General features: G+C 36.5%; 2 protein-coding genes across 2 annotated transcripts; one reads left to right on the top strand and one right to left on the bottom strand.

Moving 5' to 3' along the window:
- Positions 1-339: 339 nt before the first annotated feature.
- LOC108665983 (growth arrest and DNA damage-inducible proteins-interacting protein 1) lies at positions 340-7,578 on the top strand. Its single transcript, XM_018152793.2, has 8 exons — positions 340-526; positions 4,264-4,362; positions 5,627-5,776; positions 6,041-6,123; positions 6,447-6,546; positions 6,775-6,973; positions 7,171-7,277; positions 7,490-7,578. The coding sequence occupies exons 1-7, from the start codon at positions 386-388 to the stop codon at positions 7,236-7,238; spliced, it is 840 nt and encodes a 279-aa protein (XP_018008282.1). The 5' UTR covers positions 340-385; the 3' UTR covers positions 7,239-7,277; positions 7,490-7,578.
- On the bottom strand, positions 4,875-14,122 carry LOC108665981 (sulfide:quinone oxidoreductase, mitochondrial). Its single transcript, XM_018152792.1, has 12 exons — positions 13,923-14,122; positions 12,448-12,553; positions 11,852-11,932; positions 11,436-11,579; positions 10,975-11,175; positions 10,541-10,630; positions 10,221-10,340; positions 9,754-9,940; positions 8,120-8,221; positions 7,719-7,863; positions 7,473-7,532; positions 4,875-5,755 (listed from the first exon to the last, which is right to left on the bottom strand). The coding sequence occupies exons 1-11, from the start codon at positions 14,024-14,026 to the stop codon at positions 7,475-7,477; spliced, it is 1,338 nt and encodes a 445-aa protein (XP_018008281.1). The 5' UTR covers positions 14,027-14,122; the 3' UTR covers positions 4,875-5,755; positions 7,473-7,474.
- Positions 14,123-19,890: the final 5,768 nt, after the last annotated feature.

Below are 19,890 nucleotides of genomic sequence, written 5' to 3'. Positions count from 1 at the left end.
GAAAATGTTATTGTGTAAATCTTAACAGCAGCACACCTGAGATGGCCGAGATTCCGAGAACAATGGCCCAGAGCTAAAAGTTGAATTCAGTTATATTCATCTCCAAGACTCCACTGATCACTGATGTCTTATTAACTGGCTTCTAATCTTCAAAGCGCATGGTCTCGAGCTACCTGCTACCGCATACAAAAAGAGCTAAGTGTGAATGCCTGAATGGTTTATAGTTGTGGGCTTGTTGCTTGTGGGCACTGGGTGCCAGGGCAGTGAGGCACAACATACTCACTGAACATAGAGTCATAGAGTATGCCGTATGCGTATGGCACAACATATGTTGAGACTGTTTGGTCTATTATCAGTTTTTATTTTCAGATACATTTTGTTTTGCATGATGCTACAAGTTACATTGTCAACATTACTTTCTGATCTTAGATTTTGTTTTAAATTCAATAGATTCTTTCATTCATCATGTTCCCTTATGAAAGAAGCAAGCCTAAAAAAAGAAGAACTGAATCCTGCAATAGATGAGGTAAGACATTTAAACATAAAACATTCAAGTCTTTTTAACCTTACATAGGAATGAAAGTGCTTTTGCTAATTTGCTTATTCAATTCACAAAATGCCATTATTGCTTTCAAAGTGCATGATTATTACTATGGTCAAAGGATTTGTAATGAGGCAAAATTAAGTATAAAAATCATGAGTTCATAACTATAATACCTATACTGTGTTATTATATAGGTAATTAATGGTAATCAATTAATCATGGTATTGCTAAGAGATATATTGCACTTCCAGCTTTAAAATGCCAAAAATGCAAGCTTATGTGTCTGAGCATCAATGTTTTTTTCCCTTTTGTATTTTCTTCTTCAATTCTCAACCATGGCTAGCTATTACATTATGAAAGTTGCAAAAAACTGATGATTAGTGAGAAGCATTCTAACATGGCCTCAAACACCAACTGGACTCCTGCCTCTCATAGTTTTTATATAATTTCAAAAAAAGTGATGGTCTTTGTTACCCCAGCTCTTGGGGTATCTTAGACTGGGTGGTAAAATCAATTATATTTTTTAGTAAAATAACTCCAAATACGGTAACTCTAGGTTTTGGTGCATTGTAGTAGAACTCTTCTAGTTACATACGCAAATGACAAATTTGAGGAAAGTGTCATAGTTTGCAAATGGGGGGGCGCTGCCTCCGAATGGGGAACTTGACCACCTAATGTCAGCCGTGAAGGGGTAATATTGACCGGCTTGGAAATTAAGTTAAAATTACCATATATGAGACTGTAGAGTCTGAAACCTAAAGAAAAAACATTAATAGGTGTATCAAACATGAAATATGTTATATATGGTAATTTTAAATTAATTTCCAAGCCGGTCTATGTTACCCCTTCAGGGCTGACATAAGGTGGTCTAAGTTCCCCCATTAGGGGTGGCACCCCCCATTTGCAAACTATGACACTTTCCTCAAATTTGTCATTTGCATATGTAACTAGAAGAGTTCTACTACAATGCACCAAAACCTGGAGTTATTTTACCAAAAAAATAAAAAAATTGGAAGGGGTTCTATGACAGGCTTTAAATAATAGCTCTTTTTCGTGGGTCACATTTCTCATTTTTTAACCTATTAGATATGCATAATTTTTTTATTTTTCTATTGTGTTACGTAGCCTCAGTATTAGGCCTTTAATGCCCATTGACAAAATTTTTCTATGTCAAATAGTTTTTGAGTTTTGGGGGTTTTTGTTAAAAAAACTGAAAGTGGTCTAAGTTACCTCAAGAGTCTAAGTTACCCCCATTTTATGGTATATGTAGGGGCCATTCTGGGCAGAGATTTAATGGTACCATATAATATGGAGAGGGATTTTACAACACTAGGGTTATTACATATATGGAGAGGGATTTTATGGTGCCATGAACACTTTCCCAAAAAGTGATAGTCACTGCCTCAGTGAACGTGAAGCAATTGAAAGCTGTTGAAAGGAAAGGATGGAAGATGACTAAAAGGTATGTCATTGCCACCTATAGAACCACCATATATCTAATCATAAACTATGCAGCTCCTATTTGGCACTCCATTGCCTTCTGCTCCACTGTGGGATGCTACAAGCCATCTAGAGCTCAGCCTTGGGGATAGTCACCAGATGCCTCAAGATGGCGCACATTGAACACCTGCACACCAAGACAGGTGTTATCCATCTACCTGCCTGCCTGGACCTAGCATGTGTGCAGTTCCTGGCCAGTGCCATCGAGTCCTCCCTCCCCTCCTTTCCCATCATCTCTGCTCCTTTTGGAGACAGACTAATGAAGCCAACCCTTTGGTCCAGATTGTGCCACCTTGTGGCTCTAATTCTGTCAGAAGACATGATGTCTACCAGCTCCTACAAGGTGTCAAAGCGAACTCTCTGCTGAGAGGTGCCTGATTGTGTCACCAAGGCCACTGTGTTCAACAGGGTCTTGGTTGCCCCACTGCCTCCCATAGGCTCTAAAGCAGACCAGCCCTCATTGCTCAGTGCTGGCAAAGATCAACCCATGTCAGTGCAGTTCCCTGGCATCCTACATCTTCAGGGTTGGGAGAACTCCTAACAACACCTGCACTAAGTGTGGGGATTCCTCTAGTCTATGGAGCATCTTTTTACTGGCCCATCATTTACCACAACCCTCAGCATCTTGCTGTAGAACAGTCACATGGAGGCAGCAGCTTTTTCAGCCACCCTCCCTTCCTTTCCTCACTTCCCTTCTCTTTCAGTGGTCCTCTCCATTACCTGAGCCCCCTTGTGCAGGCACAACCAGCGACAACTAACAAAATGGACACTAACCTTAGTGGAAAAATTTCCAAGGACAAAAATTGTACACCTGTGTTCATTGGTCAACCTTACCTACAGTGCAAGTCTTGAATTCAAATGGGCAAACACATGTCACCCCTATGATGCAGCATCAGCCAGAGCTGGTCCAAGATGGCCTACTAGCATTCCTCAACATCTCATTTGTTGATAAAATCCACCTGATAGCTTGAACTTGTTGATAATCCAACCTGAAATCCAACCAAGACTATTTAAAAAAAATCTCTTTACTATTTGAAAAAGTTGCCATGTGTATTTCAGTTTAAATAACAGAACTGTGAGCAACTTTTATACACATTGCTATGATCTTGAAATAGAACATTGACTGGGAATGAATCTTTGAAAGATGAATAATGCAATCTATTTCATTTCCTTTGGGGGTATGGTGATGTTTATAGCTTGGGAGTGTTGATGCATAATCGTTGTAGAGTCAGTTGGAAGTCCTGACAATGAAATTTTGAATCTTTCCATTTTTGCTGGCCACATATGTGGAGATGAGAAAAAGAGAACTCAAGTTGTGATTAAGAATATAAACTTGTTTTATCATAGCCCCTGAACTAATTTTCAGCATGCCATTCAAATTTGAGTTTGGTAGTGTAATGAATAATTTTTCTCACATTTGAAGCAAACACTGATTAGTAGTAGGTACTTAATAATGGTTGGCTGGACTAATAAATTTGGAACTGCATTTTCCATGCCTTCAGTGTAATCATTAATAGATTTCAAACAATAGAATATATTATATACGTAATATAAATTCAGGCAGACCCAAATACTTCAATTGACTTCACGAAATTAATTATCTAGGATGAAGTTCTTTCATCTGAAATTTCAATTAAATATCTCTTGAGAGAGTACCTATTTTCCCACCTTTGTGCTCATTTATATAAAAGTCAGAAAAATTAAATCAGCTACGCATTAATCGCAATAATGCATCAAATGGTTTTTTATCAATGAATTTAATATAATCTGACCTACAGGTCTTATTTGACAAGCAATGGTTAAAAAATCACCCTTAGAGTCTGTTGTCATATCGCCATGCATTGTTTGATTGAGCTAAGACAGTCAGCAAAATAATGCTATCATTTCTGTGCGATATGACCTAGAATTTCATGTATCAAAATTTTTCAGAAAGGTTGCCTCAATTTTTTCTTTATTAAGGTAATATTTTGTATCATTAGCTGATTGTTGGTGATCTCTTAGAGATATTATGCATCTAATCTTGATACAAGTATTAAAATCACTTGTTTGCTTGAATCGCAAGTTAACCAGGAATTTAAAAGCAAAGAAAATACCACAAAAATTCACCATATCTTTATGGTGAATTTTTCTCTTAAAACGTTTTCTCTTATAAAGATATGGTGAATTTTTGTGGTATTTTCTTTGCTTTTAAATTCCTGGCTAATCTTGATATTTCCCAGGTATCGGAAGAAGAAGCAGCTGCAGAGCAAGAGAGGCTTGCCAAGTTATGTGACAAGTCCAGATTAAAGCCTCATCACTACAAAATCGTGCATAAAATTGTGAGTTATTAATGATACGGTAAAATGATACGGTAATGATACGGTTATTAATGGTATGGTAAATGGTAATGGTATACCAAATACTAGGTACCAAATTTTATGTTATGCGTTGTCGTCAAATATATTATATTTTTCTCTAAAGGCATCTATTTCAGTAGCATTTTCAAAATGCAATAAATTTTTCTGGCTGATGAAATTAGTATAAAGCATTTTAAAAATTGGCAGCTGTGTCACCCATTATTTCAAGTCCACGTATTTCTATGATGAATTATATTTCCATTGTGGTGTAAATACATTTCTGGTTATGTTGCCACACGCTTTTTATCCACGTCTTATAAAATATTTGCAATTTTGACATGTGTACGCTTAAATTAAATGCACCACTTTGATAAAGAATTGTCATTTTCACATCTTCGATTTTTACCGTTCATTCAATTTTTTCTTATTCTGATTTGAGCAAATCGATCATTTCCTTGTGTCTCGACGTATTAGAGCGAGAAATAAAACTCATCTGATCGTAGAAAGTTGTAATAAATTCAATATATCATCTAAAGAGAATCAACGAGGTAAATATTCTCGAGTATCAACATCAAACCTAACGGGTTAATAGCCATTATTATCTTACCAGAAAGAAGGGGGATAAAATTGACACCATAACCCATTCTTTCTAGTTCTAAAATTAGGATTAAACATATGATAATGTAAACTACAAATCACAACTCGTTCAATTGCAGGATTAAATAATCAGAAAAATAAGGAAACAAATGAAACTGGATCATTCTTTCATAGTTAACAACCCGAAAATGCTTTTACAATTTTACGGTGTAATGTTATGCATTATTATACATTCACGCCATTTCGTTAAAAAATGAACTTTGTCACTAGCCTTTTACTCGTTTATGCATTACATGATATTTTAGTCCCTATTCTTCTTCATCATCACCAGCGTTGATTCCTAACTCACGTCATTGATGGAAGAAATAGGTATTATTCCAAGTTGAAAATTTGAGCCCTGTGTTAATCTGTTTCAAACATAAAAATAAGCGGCGAAAACAAATATTGCTGCATTCATTGTTACGTAGCTTCCTTCTCTTGTAGCATACAGGCATACTTTGACAATAGCCGCTAATTGCGTTGTGAAACTAAAAGTACCACATTCATTAAGTCACCTCGTTCCAACAGATGATTCATAATATAATGATAGTGTGGACATGTTGTCCGCGCAGTTTTTGCAGATTTAAATAAATGTATCTTCTGGTGACAGGCTAATTCTATGGATGAGCTGGAGCAGGACGTGACAAGCGTGCGCGACGTGCGCGCAAGATACGGCCGTGACGGTGACGGCTCTAACGTCCAGCTCAGGTATCTGTGGCCTTCGCAGCAGGAGATGAATCTGATGAAGGAGTATGAGAAGGTGGGTCACGAGTATACAGATAGTGAAGATTTGAGCGCGAGAAAGTTGCTATTCAGAGAATACTTCAGTCTTTTATACTTGAAACTCAGTGTCAAATTTTGTGAGTTTCGTTTTGCGATTGAATAGAAATGATTATTGTAGTTAGCTCGTAACCATTGAGTAAATTGAAATTATTGAAGTGAATTAATCTATTATAAAACCAGGATCTGTTACAATATGTGCGGAGACATATTAGACCCGAGCTCATTAAATTTGTTCGTGCAGGTTTTTAATCCATTGAGTCTACCAGACACGATTGCCAAGGCCAAACATGACAAACAGGAAGCCATTAAGTTTACTGTTGAGAGGTGAGGGAGCTGCTTAGCTCGGCTTTAAGATACAGTACATAATTTTGCTATCTTACGTGTAAAATACAACAAATATTAGGATCAATGCGTCAGTATTTGAAATTATCGAACCAGAACTAACTCCCAGTCTCATCAGTTAATTATGATTTTATAATGCTAGAGGACAAAACTTCACTTTCATGTGGAAATATATCTGTGAGGTACATATTTGCTCATCTCGATGAATTTTCGCCACCCTTTGTTTTTCCTAATATTTCATAGTAAATTTTACGTACAAGAGCCTTTTCAGAGAATTTTGTTATGACAAGTTCATTCATTATCAGGCAGAAAGCGCTGAGAGAAAATATGAAGAGTCTAGAGAAGTGGAAGAAGGCAGTTAGAGACAAAATACGAGACAACGAAGAGGCTGCGCGCATAGCGAGGGTAAGATATGTTACTGCATAATAAATAACGAAACTTGATAAATAGTACCGGTATCTATGCAACTAAAGTGAAAGATGATGCAACGTGCCACTGATTATTGCTGCATCTCTGTCGTAATGATTGTCCATGATTGTCGATAGCAAAACGTGTGTAAATATTGATTTATACGGTGTGATTAGTCATGCTGGATATTATACCTCTGCATTTTTTTGCGCATTTCAATTACAGGAGAAACAAGCTCGTTTGATTGAGGAAGTGCGGCTGATGTATGGCGCCCGTATTGATCCTCATGACGAAAAGTTCCAAGAAATTCTTGCCCAGAAGGAAGAGGAGGAAAAGAAAACCCAGAAAGCCCTCAAAAAGCAACAGAAACAACAGAAATTGGTGGAACAAATGAAGAAGATAGCCGAACAGGCCAAGCAGAAAGGTAGATATAAAAAGAACACAGGAATAAAATTTAATGAAAATGTGTGAATGATAAAATTTTTCTTAAAGTCTTTGTAATGTTGAATAATGATTAATTAGCTCGTAGAAATTCATACCACTAAATTATGTTGTATAATCTTGCAAATGGGATATTTAAAAGTTAGTTGGGATAGTATTGATTTTAATTATTTGTTGCAGCTGATGAAGAAAACCAGAAGAACACGCCACTACCACCAACCGATCAAACAAGTACCAACGTCGTATGAAGATGAAAGCAAAAAATTTAGAACCAAATGGCTATTGATGTAGGTATTCATTCAAGGTTGCTTATCTTATAAGAGAAGTTTTGTTATTTTCTGTTTAATGTAGAGACGTTTTCATGATAACAGAAGATGAGTAAATAGTTTTTTTTTTCACCGTTATGTGTAAAGTAGTAATTTATCACCATCATCTGATCAAGTTTCAACGCACTATATTCAATATGATAGAATAATATTCACCTCTACTTCATTCCAAGGTGCATGGCGCTCCTCATCAGACCTGGTCCCTCCCAATATCCACTGAAATTGGAAAAATTAGAAAAAGTCAGATTAGTGCGTTTGTGTATAATAATTAATACACTTCTGATCTTTTCCAAATAATTTCAACCACACGAGCGATGTCCTTCATTACACAACAACTTGCATAAAACACATAACATTTGAGCTCATGAGTGCATAATGAGGTCATGAAGAATATGTACGCACTTGAGCAGTCCCAACCAATACATGTCGGGCATGAAGTCTTTCTTAAGATGGAACATTGTTCGGCGCTCCACCGCCTGGTTGATTGGGAACGTTTCCAGAGGCTGCCCTGAGTAGTCGAATTCCGCCAGGATGCATTTTGAATAACCTGCAAATAATTTAAGGTCAAGGGCGAGAGTAGCTACACCAGGAAGATACTAGGCAGCCAGAGATCTAAAACTTGCGAGTAAAATGTTCATTACTGCAATCTAGAAAAAGAATGTTGCTTCCGCCTGTTTTTTTGTTATCGTTCAACAATGCTTCATTTAAATTGAAACCATTCCTGACGATACTTGAGGTAGATGAAAGGCACTAGAAGCGTCAAGATCCAAGTTTAGTGACAAAAAATGCTAGCATTTTCTCACCAGTGACGAGAGGACAAGAGGTGTAACCGTCATACACGGCAGTCAGGGGCTTGCCAGCCATAACTGCAGACAGGTTCTTGCGTAACACGCCGATCTGGCCAGCTGCGATCAGACAAAACCAATAACCAAATGTTCATTACTAACATCTCGAGACTGACATGGAAGTATGAACAGGTGCCTATCCTATAAAGAAGGGTAATTAGCGATAAATAGGTACTGGTTGAAATAGTTAGAACTGAAGTTATTTGCACATAAGTAATAATGTCCCTCGAGTGCCTGAATCTTAAATTCACTAAAAACTTAATAGCAAAGAAAACTCCACAAAAATTCATATTATCTTTATAGAAAAAGTTAAATTCAGCTTCTAGCTCTTACTCATTTGAAATTGTGAATAAAAAGGTTTTAACGTTGGTTTTTTTTTTGTAATTTTGACTACTAATTACTGGTTCTAGAATTTTCGAACTGATGATAGAGCTGGACACAGCAACATTTTCTAAAAATATAAAATGAATTTTTGTGGAGTTTTCTTTGCTTTTAAGTTATTCGCACATGATATGATGAAGGAAAAAAAATTCTCAATATTCAAAAAGACTGAAAACTCGGGTTAAGAAATTTGTAACTAAGCACGCCAACTATTTCTCCATTTCTAACGCAGCAAATTCGTTACATTCTTACCCATTACATTTATTGCTGATAAATTTGTGGGGGGTGAAGATTAATGCCAAACTGATGTATATTCTATACGATTCTCCTGAGAACATGCGTCGTTAACGTTACTTTAGAGAGAAATAAGTAATGGAGACGTCGCTTTCATACGAGAACGAGATCTTTATACGGAGCTGTAGATACAATACATTAATTAACTTCTACGACAGTCAGGCCGGCGTACACATTCGGCAATGAATTTTATGTGCCAAGCTGCTTATTGGATCTTCTATATAATAGCTCCCTGTCCTATACAGAAATGGTGCTAACGCACACGAAGAGCTCTTGTTCTCACGGCACGTTAAATGCTAATTTAGCGTCAAGAACGTCAGGGTGACTCGTTCAGATATGCAATCCTCAGTTGTCCTGAACTTGACAGGAAAGAAGCAGCGTTAGCATTTCATAGAGACGAAATGACAAAGAGGGATAGGTGAAAAGCAAAAGAAACTAAGACACTCGCACTAGAGGTCGCTTACACGGGACGTCGGCCGCCGGCACGAGAGAGACAGAGAAGGGAAATGCAAGGAATTTTTCCTACATAACAGCTTAATCCTACAACTGAGACCCGCAGTCAGACACCGCGAGCTTTGTGGTGGGGCGCTGAGAAACAATGCCCTGAAGACCGCGAAATCCTTCGATCGAGCACAGATACATGTCAGATGTCCCACTCTGAGGGCACAGTGTCTAAAACGCTGAGTAGGTAAATGCAACCTAATCGTCTAAGCTTATCCTTCACTGAAAAATTACATAAAAGATTCAATTTATTCAATCTCACTGCGAATATTAATAACAGTTCCACAGAGCCCCTTTGAATAGTATTACTGTTACAGTGTTACTTCCGTTTACTGATCGCCAAGTAGGGATACAAATTATATTTATAGTTCTTGAGCAGGGGAATAATACGGAATTTAATGATCTCATTGACTGACCAACAGCAGCAGCGGTCTTGGCGTTGGGGGAATTGGTGCAGTCACCGATTCCGAAGACGTTACTGTATGTCGTGTGCTGCATGGAGTCCTTGTTGACACTCACAAATCCGTTGGCATCCGTGAGTTGCTGGCAGGCCTTCAGCTCTTTGGGGGCTGACATGGGCGGTGTCACGTGAAGGAGCTCGAACTGAAAGAAAAGATGAGGTGTTACTGTGTGCCGCTTTTAAGGGGAATATTCAGAGCATGAACCGTCGTATTACGTCAAAGTATTCTTATGCACATTGACGGATTAATTTAGAAAAATTATCAATTTTTTCACAGGGCAGAATCAAACAAATTATTTTGTAAATGACTGAGGAACTAACTTCGCAGCAAAAGCTGAATCATCTAGAAGTAATAACTTTTTATAGTGCTCAGTTAGAATAATTATTGCTAAAATTTCAATCAACTTCCGCAACCACACCCACATCAGTAGTAACTTTCTCAGCAAGGTTGTCTAGGTTCTGGAAGACAGCGCGTTTCTCCCTAGGTAGAACTTCCACCAGGTTGCGCCGTGTATTTACTTCAATATTGCGGCTCTTCACTACCTGCAGATTAATCAAAATTCACATTCTTAAACCAAATCGAACAGAAGATGCTGTTTAGTTGTAACAATTGTGACAAACAACTTTTTCAGTCACAGAAAAAATATTTTCCAATAAGGTAGTATCGCAAAGCAAGTGTATTGCTATAATCACAGCAACAGTTTTACTCATGAATAGTTCAAGTGTAACATTGCAAAGCTCACCTTCCACAATGCATCGGCATACTTCTGGATACCAAATAGCACCGGCAGGGAAGTGTTGTAAATAATATTTGCTTTGTCTCGTTTTCCTTCCTGTAGGGTAGAAGTAAATGGTAGTACATAACTGAATTTACGGTTACAGTGCAAGTATCAGCTACTTGCGGGTATCACGCCAATTTGAGTACTGACAACTCAACTCGTACAGTAACGAACAGCTAAAATAATTTAGAAGATACGTATTAAACCTTGTTGGACTGCATAGCTACAATCCAACATAGGTATGTACCTACACTGCATAGGTACCTGCATTCGGTACGATAATAAAGTGGTAAAATTATTCAGTCTGATAGAAGTTAAACAAATTCATATTACAGATAAAGTAATACGAATATGAAACATGAATTTTTCGACTGATACTTCTAAGGCACAGTACATACCTTCCTCAAGTACTCTTCAGAGATATACATGACTTTCTGAGGAGCTCCCGCGCACTTCACGGGTGTGTTGGGAAACGTGAAGACGGCATTGCCGCTCTTGAATGCCTTGAGGCTCTCAAAGGTACGGTCGACATAGGCAGGCGAGTAGTTGCTGCACACGCCACTGCCAGGTGTTGTCAGGCCTTCGATAAGACCTGGTATCTGTTACAGGTTTTATTTCTTCTTAGCTTAATGTCATCTGACAAATTTATAAGTAAAAAATACTGAATAACCGACAGTATGACGTTAAGAAACAAATCAGCAAAACAACACTGAAAATTTTAGCATGTATGTATAGAAATGGGAATGCATTCACAAACATCAATGTTCTTCTCGTCAAAAAATTTGAGTTTTAATTAATCAAATCAAAAGCAGGTTTAATCTATAAGAAAAAATTTTATTAATTCAAGTGATGATCTTACAGCGTCATAGTTGAGTTGCATGCCAAGAGCCAGCACAAGATACTTGTAGCTGATCTCCTTGCCATCCTCGGTGACCACTTTATTGTTGTCAGGGTCAAACGATATGCACCGCTGCTTTATCCAGTCAGCTTTCTTTGGTAAAACCTGCAATAAATTGAGTAAATTAGTAAATTTTTGTATTTCCACTAGCATTTATAATAATTTCTATGATACTGAGGAATCTTCAATTGATTCAAATGAATGAATCGACATACTGGTATATCCAGTAGCTAATTGATTCATTCAAAACATCATATTTTTGTTTTCCAAAATATAGCACTGTAAAAGGCTTTACTTTGTAACAATATTTGTGATATCACCAAAAAATTTGTAATGAAAACCTGACTTTTAAAATAATATACAAATATATTGTTCACCTTGCTCATTGGCTTGCAGGAGTTCTTCAAAGTTTTCATACCTCCACCAATTAGGGTGAACATTGGCTGGTAGTAGTGCATCTGTAGAGTACAAAGTTTACATCTTAACACACAATATCTATTATGATCCAACTACATTGGTATGACTGCAAGTTTAACACAGAAAATTGGACAGAAGACACTCTTAGAATATACAAAACTACATGCACATGCTGAACCTCAATCAAGCAAGTACCATATATATATATATATATATACTGTCCATTTATACTACTTGTATACCTATAACAATCAGATAATTTTGCCAGATAACAATACCTGTACCTTTCATCTCATGGATTTCATGTGGCAAAAGCATGCTTCCACAATTTCCATTCCAGTTTTTTTTAAGTTTTTTATAATTCAGTCTTGTTAACTATTTTTTCAAAGCAAAGAAATTCAATATTAGATAAGTCTAAATGAGCTAATCTGATAAGCTATATATATATATATATATATATATATATAAAATGAATTTCAACATGGTACTTTTAGCTCTATATATATATTAATATTATTTATATTAATTACAAACAGATTTCCTGCACAAAACTTACATCGGCAGGTTCGATGATGGCAACTTTACCAGCTCCAAGCTTGGAAGAAAATTTGGCAGCAGCAGCACAGCCTCCAGCTCCACCACCCACCACCACAAGCTCATAACTGTAATAATAACATTAACTGTAATTCACTTTAGATTATAAAGTAACTACAATACATTAAGATAGGTACCATTATCATGAAAGTCCACCATGAATAAACTAACATTAATTGTCAAAATTCACAACCATCAAATGAGTGTGAATGACAAACATCAGCATAGGCTATACAATATATATGTTATTGACCATGAAGAATATATTAATAAATATACATTTAAAAATTAATTTTTAAAGACAACACTTCTAAAAAGGCCAGTGTCTCCAATATTACACATATAGCTACAATGAATTTCTAATTTTACTTTCAAATATTTAAAAATAATTATTTTTTAACATGTTCTTCTATTCAAAAAATTAAATGGAAATGAAAAATGTAAATTATTTATTCTGTCAATTGATTCAAGCATTGTCCTTGCTGACTTTACACAAGTGTGCAAATTTCAGATCAATTAAAGTGGTAGAATTGTGTTAAATAAGTATTGATTATGAGATTTGCAGCAGACAAACAAACAAACAAGAAGTGAAGTTGAAGAGAATTGTTGTAATATAATTTAATTTGAACAAGGACTTTTCAGCATTATCTATAAAAAATACAGCTACAGCCTACAGACCTACAGACTACAGTCAAACTGAGTCAATGACAAATGAGAATTGGCAAATAGGTACTGTATTTTGATACTCAGCACAGCCTCAGGCTCTACTGCATTTAACCCCCAATTAAATAGTCATAAATACGATTTGAATGGTTTTATTAACTCAATAATTAGGAAACTATTAAGCTCGCGCTTTAAAGTTGCGGCACAGTTGTACACTTGTACTGACACAATAGCTCCTTACGCGGTTAGGTACGCCATTGGCGCTACCTTGCCATGGCAATTGGAAATGCAAGTGCTGTGGCTAGGTTTGTGGTACTGAATTTTGAATGCAATTACAGAATTTAAGATGAAAATAATATTATTTGTAGCAATATTAACAAGATGAAAATGATTGTCATCGCTTTGATACCTAACCAATTAGCTAATTACACATTTGTAACTATGAAATGCTTCTGATTCTGAAAACCTTCACCGCAGAACATAAAAAAAAAACGACCATTTCATTCACACCGTCACACGACACTACGCAATGACAAGGTTTAAAATTTTTTATAACTACTTAGGTTTCTTTTCTTCAGAGTAATGACTATTATTGCTAATGGCAAGGGTACCAAACAGTTGAAATTGCGCGCAAATTTACGCAAAGTTGCATTTTTTATTACGTAATAATCGGTAATATAATAATCATTATGCAGCAGCAACAGTGAACGGCTCTCCTCGACAACACGAAAAATCTCGATTGAAATTTTAAAGCAAATCGCTATCTCCCTTTACCTGTTTTTAGAAGTCGAACAATAATTTTTGCAAGTGAACCAGGATGTCGAAGCTAAGACCCTACTATTATCGTATAAGAATTTCGACCTAAAAGCACAAGCCATGCTTTTCACTATATTTGACAACTGACGTTGTAAGCTCGTCTCCAACACACGCACACTCGAAGACTGCACAAGGGTTACTAGCTCGGGCGGCCTCCGGGCCTCTGAGTCTGAGCTCAGATTATAGCTCAGACTCAGAGGAATAACTGTTGCCGCCTGCAAGCTTGCAGAGATTACTTTCAAAAGCATGCATACGTGCTGCTACACACCGAGCAGGCTCCTATAACTTCCTGCTAGTAAAAATTTTATTCGGGGCATCTGTAAGGCTCTTAATCAATTTATTTAGTAAAATGAAGAAAAAACATACTTAACTGAAGAACTTTTCCCATTTAAAACAGAGTGAACGCGAAAAAAGTTCCTTTTCCCTTATGTTAGAGTGGACACGAAATGAGTTGGAAACCGAGTCGTTAGTCGCTTTTTTCATCGCGGTTTCGGCAAAAAGTTATATAAGAGGTTGGGTTCCTATAAGGTGGAATACATGGGCCCGGGCCTTGAAACGAAGTAAAATTAAATTCAACACCTGACTTTTCCATCAGGAATCGGATTATTTCGTAAATTTCATAGAAATCGCATAACCATGAGTAGGATATAAATAATACCGTTAATACGGTAGTTTAAATGAGAATTTCGATTTTAGTTTGCATGTTTGAACTATACTAGTTCAATCATGTTAGTTTGTAACTAAGACAAAACCTAGAGGAGTGGCAGTTCTATTTTTGAAGTCGCGAGCTTGGCACATGATGGCCGCTGCCGGCATTATAGATTTGATTAGATACCGCCAAGCAAGAATATATACGTGACTGATGAGCTAGGCATCAAACTGATCCCATTGATTATCATTTGACATGACTAGGAAAGATGCTCGAAACCTTGAGCGTTGATTGCATAAGTTCTGAGAGTGACCTTCAGAAACCCTTCGCCATCGCGCTGTGCTGTGTACACCAAAACACACGTGTCGACTCGCACGTTACGTAATAACTTTTTGCGGTAGGCTGTGGCTTCAGTTGTCAGGGGGGAATGGGAATGTTGGTTTATACACAAGAACGTGCATTATTATACAAGATTATAAACTTCTGTACTGAATAGGAAAATTAACTAAAGTATATTTTAGATCAACACAAATATTCTCCAAGATGTATATTTACTCTTCACAGATGCCAGCATTTATTTATACAGATAGAACCCCTAAATTACTACACTTAGTCACTTACTCCTCAATAACTACCCCTCCCCCCAAAATCTAAAATTTTCAGTTAGGAAAACATGTCTATTAATCAAATGTGGACGGAAAATAATTCAAGATGGTCAACAACGTTTATTATCACAATGTCTATATACATGTTACGGACATATATATACATGATATAAATAGTCTCCAGTTTAGTAGGATTCGAAACTCATGTACAGGGTTGAACAAATTAAAGCATTATGTTGAGTGAGCAGCATTTCATGTCACTTCTTTCAATTACAAGACCAATATATGTTCATTTATATTGAACAAATTCAACGCGAAGTTAAGATGGAAAGTTTTTCAAACGGCAGTCATGCCTTCACTGTTTTTCCTTGTTTAACCTACATAATTTCGATTTGTCTTCTCCAAAGAAATTCAAATAAAGATGCACATAGTAGCCATAATTCAAAGCAACAATAAAATTAATTCCATTCTGATTGACTTGGTTACGATACATCATATGGAATTATAGTTTAACAGTTCTAAAGCGGCAAGATTTGTTAGGCGTTAATACATCACAAGTTAAAGGGCACAAAATAAAACCCGTAAATCAAGATAAAAAAAAAAGGATTAACAGTGCACGCGCTGTATACTTCATTGCATACAGTGTTTGCATTGCACTGCGGTGTCAATAACTGCATTGCAACGTGTAAAATTGCTGTGCAATAACAAAAATTGCATTGCAATGGCAGAAAAAACGCTCATCAACGCTCACATTTACACTGAAATGTGCTCAGATGGTCAATGAGAAATGTAGTAAACGCGCTGCATGTGACTTAATATTTCTCTGCATGGTTGAACATAAAAGTATTCTATGAAATTTTCATCAATAATAATGCACTACCTTGACTCAACAATGCTCTACTATACAGCAGAGAACGTATGGGTCTTTATGTCCAAATATTGACCCATTTTCTTACACCTAGCACGGGCATAGAAAGAAATCTGTGATACGCCCGCATGGGCGGACGTAACAAAGATAAGGGCGATGGCTCACACAAGGGCAAAAAAAATATAACTAGATTTGGACAAAGACTGTATCATTTTTATGAGTATTGCCTGATAACTAAATATTAAACATATTGCAGTCTCGCGTACTTTCTAGTCGTTTCTGCATTGAAACCATTGCAATTTAGTAATTAAGCTCAGTAATAATTTCGATAAATTCTTGAACATTTACACACACATTCTCACGCTGTACTGAGACGTGGACAGAACTGAGCTGTCAGTACAGATGTCGCCACGACGAACAGTTAAGAATTGCAAAGTTTACAATAATGTGGTTATTGTCCGTCAAGCTCGAGGCAAAGTTAACTCTAAATCACGTGAGTCTAACATCAAAACCAGGAAAGAGATCACAATTATTTAATACAAATAAGAGGAATAACCACATTGCAAACATTGGCAATGAAACATAAGGAAAAGACAATTCATGGAGTGTAATGAAAGTTTGTACGTGGAGAGATTGCAGTAATAAAAAATATTCAAGTAAGTCCGTTACGAAATACGAAAATCTCAGTCTTGGAGTTTTTCTCTCAGTTTCAGTCGAAGCTTAAACGAAAAAATTTTGAACTCTGCGGCAGAGACTGGGACCGTGCTTCGTCAAGGAAATCTCCTGTTCACAACGCGTAGTATGACAGTGATAAAGCGTTGGTTATAACTGCCATTGCCTCAAATTTTAAACGAAATTTATTAGCGGGACGTGACGAGATAAAAGAAGATCTTCCAAAGCGATACGGTGAATGTAACGACACAAGATGAAGCAAAGTACTTAACTCAAGACAAGAAACACCGGTTATTGTTATGGCAGAATTAAAACGACTAATTCATATCGTCAAACAAAATTACACCACACGATGCGGGGCTAAAATGAAATAACAAGGTGCGTTAAACAAAACCATTAACTTTAAAAAAAATTTGGCACTAAAGACGTAAAAGTCAACTAAACAGAAACCTGCTATATTCGTGCACCGAAATATCAGCGTGACTGCACTTGCGTAATATTCATTCTTTATTCGAAAAACGGAAACGAGGTAACATTTTGCATCAGTCAGAACAGTGAAAATTTGCTATTTTTTCACAATATTATAAGTGTACAAAATTAATAAAAAAATTCGACTAAACTTTTGTATAACCCAGTTCCTTGTATTTTTAAATGAGAGATCGGAATCATCCTTAGATGATATAAAATGACGACTGTTCACCAGTTTGCCGGAAATATACATGTATGTACAAATATACATACATACATGTACAAAAATACATGTATGTATGTACAAATATACATGTATTACATTCGAACGCAGTAGAAAATTACTCCATAAGCTTTACCAGCTAGCCAATAACTAACAGATGTTCACGTATGACTTCCGATAAAATCAGTACCTTCAAAAATAAATTTTACTAATCGTTCAAAAATAAATTTTACTAATCGCAAACAAAAAAATTAGATGCACGGTTACCTGCGCAACCAAGTGAAACGGACCGATAATATTTCACATCGAACGGAAAGCTCTTTTGGAAAATTTCCGAATATCTGTAAAACCTTATGGAGAACCATAATGAATATTATTAGATCGTCAGGAAACTACAGCTGTCCTGATTTTACACGGCTTAGTATCCAAAGGATAACATAGTTAACCAAGTTCTACGAAATATAAAAGACAGTGTATTGTGAATTAAGGCACCAATTCGCTTCAATAACGTAATAGAACTCGTGACAATTCTAGTTAGTATCAGAACACGTAATGAGATTTTTACTGCAAAGATTTTGCAGCATGAAAGAACCGTCGAAACAAGCAAAGTTCGTTAGGATTTGGACATAAAAATTTGCTACAAGGGACAGTTAAAAAAACTACAAACAGATTGTTATTCGATTGTAAAAATTTCATGAGAGAAAGTATATTTTGGGAAGTTTATTTTCATTATTTTCATATGTTCAACTGGAGGGATGATTACGTCACATCTACATCTAGTAACGCTCGTGATCTGGCAGGTCCGTTTGAAGATTCAACACACGATCAACTGTGACTGAGTCAGCGTGTCTCTCGTTGCCATACATGAGGAACAATACAGACTACAGGGTATATCTGAACTCCATCATTCTGTAAGGGACCGAGTTTAATTAATATGTATTTAGCTACTTGAATTGTGCATTCAACGGTGCACGGTAGGCAAAAGCTTTAGGCCTCACAACTTGATTGGACGCAATTTGTATGCTCCAGTTACGGGTTAAATAGGGCAAGGTTCGCACAAAATCTCTAGCAAAAATACTTGATTCGATAAGGAAAACTGGGGAAATGCGTGCCAAGCAGCAATGATGATATGGAATAACACCTCCAGATAATTAACATCTATTTCCCCAGAAAATCAATAATTGAAGTCGAGGATCACCTACCCTCTCATGGCCATATGTGAACAAAATCAGAAATAACAGTAAATTAATTCGCATAACACTATGAGAATGGAACCAAAATAATTATGACTGCTGTAGCATAAATTTCCATGAATATTATGGTCGTCCAACAGTTCAGAAAAAATCGCGAGACCTCGAAAATTTTGACTGTCAACGTCCGTTAACCCAAGCTAGTCAAAAAATTATATTACATCAGATCCATATTTTTAATCACGACACACCACTTCAATCTAAAGCTCACATGAAAAGAAAGAAACAACGTAGAGAAATTTAACGATCATCTAAATTATTCCGCAAGACCGGTGTAAAAAAATATACCTAACTCAGTACTCACTGCAGTGAGTGACAGAGCGCATTTTCTCGTCGACGAAAACTTGAGGTCACGGACGGACGGACGAACAGACAGACAGACGGACATGGCGAGCACAATAGTGCATTTTTTCCATAAATTAGAAAATGCGCTAAAAAGTGTATCAAGAAAATAGAAGGCATCAAATGCACTAAATAATATCCTTTTAAAAACAACTATCAGCATGATCAGTCATAAGACTAGTCCAACGTCGAAAACGTGCACGTTATGAGAAAACTTCAAACGAGCATCAAAGATTACTAAAAAGGATTGTGTTAACATAGAATTGTACGTGTTTGGTTTCGAACTCATGAATGCATAGTTGACAGTAAAATTGATAGACTACCACAGTGAAACATCCCAAGCGATTAAGGAATGTAAGCTCATTTCCTGCGTCAAAAGGTTTAACCCGGAAATTAATCTATATAAATTCCATTATTGAAGTCCCTTTGATACCATACATGATGATCCAAAAATGTTACTACTTAAATGAAAGCGCAATGATTCTTTGGGAAAATTATTAACACGTCCATTACAGGTAAACAACGAAAATTTATAAGTATTCCTTTCAAAACATTGATGAATAACCAGAATTAACAACTCTTGACCTATCAGTGCATCTCGCACCAGCGTAACCAGGACAAGTACACTAGCGCAACCAGTTCAACTTGCACTAGCGTGCTCGTCGCAAGGAAGTGTTCAGAAAGATTCTATGTTTATAGTTGAATTGTAGCTCACAAGCACAGCACTGTATGTCACGAGTAGCTACAAACCAATATATATTACGGGCTGAGTCTCGAATACATGACCGTCGCTGTAAGAAGTTCGATTGATATAGAACAGAAGTTTTGAAATTAAGAAAAGTGACGAAG

Source organism: Hyalella azteca, unplaced genomic scaffold (assembly GCF_000764305.2).
Source record: "Hyalella azteca isolate HAZT.00-mixed unplaced genomic scaffold, Hazt_2.0.2 contig13760, whole genome shotgun sequence".
Lineage (NCBI taxonomy): Eukaryota > Metazoa > Arthropoda > Malacostraca > Amphipoda > Hyalellidae > Hyalella > Hyalella azteca.
The sequence above is the reverse complement of the archived record's forward strand: the minus strand, read 5'-3'. Positions and strand labels throughout refer to the sequence as shown.